At 36.3% G+C, this 6,901-nt stretch overlaps 1 protein-coding gene across 1 annotated transcript; it reads right to left on the bottom strand.

Moving 5' to 3' along the window:
• Positions 1-2,192: 2,192 nt before the first annotated feature.
• LOC126973424 (uncharacterized) lies at positions 2,193-5,164 on the bottom strand. Its single transcript, XM_050820689.1, has 3 exons — positions 4,646-5,164; positions 4,469-4,569; positions 2,193-2,982 (listed from the first exon to the last, which is right to left on the bottom strand). The coding sequence occupies exons 1-3, from the start codon at positions 4,884-4,886 to the stop codon at positions 2,203-2,205; spliced, it is 1,122 nt and encodes a 373-aa protein (XP_050676646.1). The 5' UTR covers positions 4,887-5,164; the 3' UTR covers positions 2,193-2,202.
• Between the last annotated feature and the right edge of the window lie 1,737 nt (positions 5,165-6,901).

Raw genomic sequence — 6,901 nt, forward strand, 5'->3', positions numbered from 1 at the left:
TTGAGCGGTTCGTCTCCAGACATGGTCATTGCCGGTACCATGGAGCGATAATGGTAGTAATTTTGTAGGTGCTGCTAAAGAACTACGGGTACTTTTTGCACAAGAAAGTTCCTTGTTTAAGGATATCGCAACTACTCTTGCTAATTCACAGACAGATTGGCATTTCATTCCTCCCCATGCTCCAAACTTTGGTGGACTGGGGGAAGCAGGGATCAAAAGTGTTAAACACCATCTGAGGCGTGTTGTAGGAAACTCAACGTTAACATTTAAAGAGATGTCCACTCTGTTATCTGAAATTGAAGCGTGCCTTAATTCTAGGCCTCTGTCTCAAGGCAGTAACGACTCCGACGATCCGGCACCTTTGTCTCCCGGTCACTTCTTAGTTGGTCAACCGTTAATTGTCCCACCGGACTATAATTTGAGACTGCTAAAATGAGCACATTACGCCGCTGGCAGTTGATGCAACGTATGCTGCAACACTTTTGGCGGAGATGGAAACGGGAATATTTAACCCAATTCTTTCAAAGACAGAGGTGGGCTGCTCGAATTCCGGAATTTAAAGAAGGCAATATAGTATTAATAAAAGAAAACAACTTACCTTCAGCAAAATGATTGTATGGAAAAATAATACAACTACATCCGGGTAAAGACAATTTGACGCGTGTTGTTTCTATTCGCTGCAAAGATACTACGATCAAACGTCCAACTTCGAAGTTTTGTTTGCTTCCCATTGAGGCTTAAATTCTTTATTGTTTGGTGTTGCCGTATTGGATTATGTTTAAGATAGAAAGGACTTTCTCTATCATTGTTAGAATAGTTATTAGAATCGTAGTTTATTATTTAAATTTATACTTTGTTATGGCTATAGATTGTACATAGAGTAAGTTCAAATAATATTATAGAGAGTAAGAAATACTCCATGAATGTACCGTTCTCTTCTTAGTATTTATAATTCGTTATGCTATTTATGCCTTATTACATATTATACAGTCCATTGCTTTTGTTGCTTGATATTTGTTTGTTGGTATATTTGTGAGTTAGATCAAGGTGGGCGGTACTAAAGGAATAATATATAATATCCCTTTGGTGGGCGGAATGTTCAGAATGTATTCGTTCATAACGCTTTAATCAAAATGTTTACACTTTCACTTGATAATTGTATGCACTTTGCAACGCGCTATAACTATTTTCTACGAAAGAGTTACACACTCTTTCACACAGGTTGTTTTTTGTGGAATAAATTTGTCTCGCAATGAGGTGCTGAAGTTTTATTGATAGTGTTATTGGTTTGTGGTGTAGCCAGTAGCTAGTACAGGTACTGTACAACCACAAAGCTTAGAGAATTTTTGTATCCTAATTTGATTGGTAGTGATCGGTGTTAAAGATTGAAACAAGTTTTATTTTCTTATTTTATACCTGAAACAAATATACATGCTGTTACGCCGGATCCACACGCTGGCTGTTTGTCACAAACACCGCAAACAGCAAACAAAGTCCCAAACTCCAACCACAATCACCCAACACAAACAGCCATCCACATGCTTGGCGAACGTTCATAACATTGCGAATCAGCAAACATGGCGGACGACGAGCTTGTGGCAGCTATTACTTTCGGGTTGACATATTTTTATTTTAAATTAAAGCAAGAGAGAGAGAAAAAAGAAAAAAAAAGAAGAAAGCAAAGAAGATGGTGGATGATTAAAATACATAGAAATCGTACAAGGTACTGCCTTAGACCTATTATTTGGGCTTTAATTTGCCGTGTTATTTAATTTTACTTAAAAATTTTTATTCGTTTCAGACAATTTATAGAAAAAAAAAATTAATGAGCTTCTTTACGAACCATCAGGGGAGTTTCATAACTTCTGCCGCATGAATTTCACAGATTTTGAGTATTTGCTTGACAAAATTTCTCCTCTGATTTCGAAACAAGATACGGACTTCAGGGAAGCTATACCAGCGAAATATCGTCTAGCAATAACACTAAGGTTTATCGCAAGTGGTGACAGTTATAAAAGTTTACACTATTTATTCAAAGTGTCTCCCCATGCAATATCAAAAATTATACCTGAAGTCTGCAAGCAATTAATGATGTTGTAAGAAATGAAATAAAGGTGAGTTGTTTTTATAAATTTTTATTTTTATTATCAATAATTTGAAATGAAAAATTAATTCATGAAAAATTAAGCCGATTAAACTATCTCAATTTTCACGATCAAAGTCTTCATAAGCTTTAATTAAAGCTTCATTTACACGGTTTGTTTCTGTTCTTTGGGAAATCAACTCATTGGATATTATTTGAATGGTAGGAGTAGAATTTGATGAGCCCGATTGGTTGAAATAAACGTGATTTTGAGAAGTGAATGGTTGGGGTGAATTGATTACCAATGGTAAATACTGTGACGTTTGGGCGGTTGATAGCTGGTTTGAACCTAAAACTAAAGTATTTGGCAAAGGATCAGAATACGAGGTTTCGGAAGATGACGGTCGATATGGAGCCGATGGTGAATTATTTGGCAAAGATTCGGAATATGATGTTTGGGAAGTTGATGGTCGTATTGGAATTGGTGAAGTTTTTGGTAATGGCACAGAATATGCCTGATAAGGGGCTGATTGGGGAGATGGGGTTTGTCGCTTAAAGAGCCTGTCTTTAATTCTATTTATAAACAATGTGTCTATATTATACATAAATAGTTTCCTCTCATCCGGTGAAAGTTCACGCAGTTTTTTCGCTAGTAATTTTCCACAAAGTTCGCAGTCGTCGTCTTCTTTTGGTGGTGGTGGTGGATATTCCCTCTGTCTTTTGCTTAAAATATTGGTCAACTGTCCAAATGCAGACGACATTTGCCGTTCCGCTGTGTCGGTAGCTGGACGACGGCGCACTGGTTTTGGTGTAGGGAGAGGCTGTTCTAAATCTCTATTTTCAACAACTTCTACGTCCTCTATAGCTGCAGTTTCATTTTCTTCTGGCAATGCTCTCTGAAATAAATAATTAATTTTTATTTACTTCATTTTGATTGTTTTCAGATGCCATCAACGGCTGATGCTTGGATGAATATAGAAAGAGGGCTTAGAAGAAAATTTCCACACTGTCTTGGTTCCATAGACGGCAAGCATATTAATATACAAAGTCCACCTCATACCGGAACTGAATATTTAAATTATAAGAAAACGTTCAGCATCGTTCTATTGGCATTAGTTGATGCCCACTACAAATTTATATTTGTTGACATAGGATGCCAAGGGAGGATTAGCGATGGTGGTGTCTTTGATAATTCATTACTGTGGAAAAAAATCTGTAAAAATGAAATTGATTTTCCTATACCATGCCTACTTCCTGGATCGGACGTTAACGTTCCATACGTTTTCATAGGAGATGGTGCTTTTGCATTGAGCATGCATGTTATAAAACCCTAACCAGTACAGCATAACATCGGTTCACCAAAAAGAGTATTCAATCAATGTTTATCTAGAGCTCGGGTAGTAGTCGAAAACACATTTGGAGTTTTAGCTTCAGTGTTTCGTATTTACCGTCGTCCAATTTATTTAGACCCCATTACTGTATCAGAAATAACAATGACCTACTACTACATAACTTCCTTCGAAAAAACTCCCCAGAGAGATATACCCCCCCAGGAACGTTTGATACGATTGACAGAAATGGTGAAATAATAACACGTGGATCTTGGCGAAAATACGAAGAGGAATATAATGCAATTCAGAACATGCCAAATGTACCCCGTAGGTCACCTATGCATGCCAAACAGATAAGGGAAGAATTTACGTTATATTTTTGTAATAGATTTACTTAGCATTCTACATTATTTAAAAATTATCCCTCAACATAGAAAGGTTAGGTAATTAGTAAGTAGTAGGATAAGTAAGTAGTAGTAGCATTAAGTAAGTAGTAAGTAATATAAAAAGGATAAGTAAGGTCACAGGATGTAACAAAAAGGTGCCAAAAGGTCATTTTTAGGTTTTACTGCACCTTTTTATACAGACTGTATAGCTATATTCTTGCGGCTCAGACAGAAGACTTATTACGCTTTTTATCTGATTTGAGGTTAGAAACATTTTTTGAAAATTTCTGATAAAATATCCATTACCTTGTAATAAAAGTGGTAACATTATAATCGGGGCCCCACCCTCTACCAGATTTAACCACTTATAGCCCCTTCCGCCTGTCAAACGATACTTAAGCCAATCGTATTGTTTTCGTAACTTTAGGATTTTTTTTTTCTCGAAAATTATGAGGCTTCGCAATGTAATATTTTAGTACATCGTTCTACATGTAGAGCTCTATACAGAAAAAAATATCAGCTTCTAAATCGACGTCACGTCTTCTAGAGTGCTACCATTTTTGCAAATAGATAATCAAAACTTTATCTGATTAAATCTTTAAATAAATGATCGATTAAATTTAATTAAGAATGAATAAACCATAATGAAAAAAAGTCGTTTTACTTACTTCCTCTGAATTTACGTTATTTGAGCAGGTATATACCGGTCCTAAAAATGACTCCATCAGGTCATTAGCAAACCAGACCGGTGTATAAACATCATCGGATCCTGAAAAAATAAAATTTATTCGCAAGGAAAATAGCAGGGGTGTTTAGACAAATATTTATTGATTATTTAAACTTACCTGCACCGGACCGAATAGAATCTTTTTTTTTCTTCAAATGTCTGCGGAACGTAGCCATCAGTATTTCTTTTTTGGTCTTCAATTCCTTGACACTTTTATTCATTATAATGCTGAGGCGAGTCCATGCATCATTAACCTTTTGCCGATCTTTGTGATCAGCATCTTTGGGATTCCAGAGACATGGCTCATTTTGATAAGCCTCCAAAAATGTCAGAATCGTAGTTGCTGACCAATCAGACATTTTTTACGCTTTGCGCGCCAACGAAAAAGTGTAGCAAGAAAATACGTCCGCCTCCCGCAAGCTCGCGCGCATTACTGAACGCTGCCAAACGTGTGGATACATCGCAAACTGTTTGCCAAACATCCTTTGATCTGGCAAGAAAAACCGACACCGATGCCGAACACTGCCCATCACAAACACAAACAGGCAAACAACGACAATCACCCATCCACACGTCCGTGTTTGCTGTTTGCCATTGTTTGTCAAGCGTGTGGATGGGGCTTTAGACTAAAAAGAACATACACAAATATAATTACATAAATTATTACAAGTATTTAATGATATTTACAACTTAATCTTATACTTTTTAATATATTTACACAAACTAGGGAAAACGAACTAGAACGAAGACTAGGGAGAGGAGACATTTAAATGAAGTTGGGCGGGGAACTTCAGCAGGTATAAAATTGTACAAAGAAGGTTGCATTAAGGGACAATTGAAGAACAGATGATCCACGTTACCCTCGCCTAGGCCACATTCACATAGGGAATTGTCTCTAATCCTAATGTTAGCTAAGAAAACTGGGGTACACGCATGGTTAAAGCGTAAACGACAAATAGTTTAAATAACAGTTTTATTCGGAATCTTAAATTTACAGAACCAAGGTTTTTGAGGGATGTCAGGTTGGAGTTCTCCATAAAATTTACCCTTAGAAGTTTTGGACACTTGCCATATGTTGGACCAAGTCTCATGCATCTTGGGTTTCAGGATGGTGCGCAAGTCATGAGAGAAAATTTCTGAATATTGGAGAGAGCCCGTTTGAGTAGCTGTCCTAGCACAGGAATCCGCATTTTCATTACCAAGGATACCTGAATGACCTGGTATCCATGCAAAAACTATGTTAATATTGAGGTCGTAACACTCTTTCAAACATTATCTTATTCTAAGTATAGTTGGAAATTGACTATTTGACTTAAATGGATTTGATAGTATTGCTTGAAAGCAGCTTTTAGAGTCTGAAAGTATAATAGAATTGTTCAAGCCATGAGACTTAACAAATAAATAGCTTCGAGTATGGCAATTGATTCCCCAGCAAAAACAGAAGTGACAGATGGGCCGCTGCCCATATGCTCTACTAGAATTATACTCAGTTATCGCTATAACTGAGTATAATTCTAGTAGAGGGAGTCCAAATTGCAATACCAACAGGACTCATGTCTGTTTTTGAAGCATCAGTGAAGATCTTATGATAATTTTGAAAATGTGAATGCATGATATGAGTGAAAATTTTATTGGCTTCCATAGTATACTTATCAATGCCCAAGTATAAAATTACTGATGGTTGGTAAGTAAGTGCATTGAAAGGCATTGTATATAGAGGAAATCTAGAATATTGAAAGAGGGGGTTAGAGAGGTGAGTAAATAACAGGTAACTGTGGAGGATGCAGGGTCTTTTTTCTACAGGTATACTATTATTATTATTGTTTAAAGTAACTTATTGTTCTAATTTTTGAAACAAGTCTATGACATTCAGCTAGTTTTATAAAAAAATTATTTGCAAGAAATTGACGGCGTAGTGAAAGGGGAGGTTCCACACATTCAACTTGCATTGCATTAATAGGGCTGGATTTCATTGCTCCGAATATAATGCTTAGCCTGGATTTTGTCCAATTTATTCAGGCCTGCTTTGTTTCCTGGTATTAAGAATATAGCACCATAATCTAAATGGCTGCGAATTATTGCATTGTATAATAATTTTTGGGTGTAGGGGTGAGCTCCCCACCATACACCTGATAGAGAGCGCAAGATATTAATATTTTTCTCACACTTCTGTGAGACATAATCAAAATGTTTTATACCTGATAATTTTTGGTCCTACCAAACACCCAGAAACTTTACATGAGAAACAAAACATAACTCTACATTATAAATTTTAATTTTAATAAGAGGGAAAAGTCTTTTATTTGTGAATAACACAACCTTACTTTTAGATGTTGATAGTGACAGCTCATGTTGCATTAAATATTCAGAAAGA

This window comes from Leptidea sinapis, chromosome 2 (genome assembly GCF_905404315.1).
Source record: "Leptidea sinapis chromosome 2, ilLepSina1.1, whole genome shotgun sequence".
NCBI classification, from domain to species: domain Eukaryota; kingdom Metazoa; phylum Arthropoda; class Insecta; order Lepidoptera; family Pieridae; genus Leptidea; species Leptidea sinapis.

Excerpts from the sequence above, each read along its gene's own strand:
- LOC126973424 (XM_050820689.1), bottom strand. The coding sequence starts at position 4,886 with ATGTCTGATTGGTCAGCAACTACGATTCTGACATTTTTGGAGGCTTAT. Across the intron at positions 4,570-4,645 it reads TTCTATTCGGTCCGGTGCAG|GATCCGATGATGTTTATACA; the intron begins GTAAGTTTAAAT and ends TTATTTTTTCAG. Across the intron at positions 2,983-4,468 it reads ATAACGTAAATTCAGAGGAA|CAGAGAGCATTGCCAGAAGA; the intron begins GTAAGTAAAACG and ends AATTATTTATTT.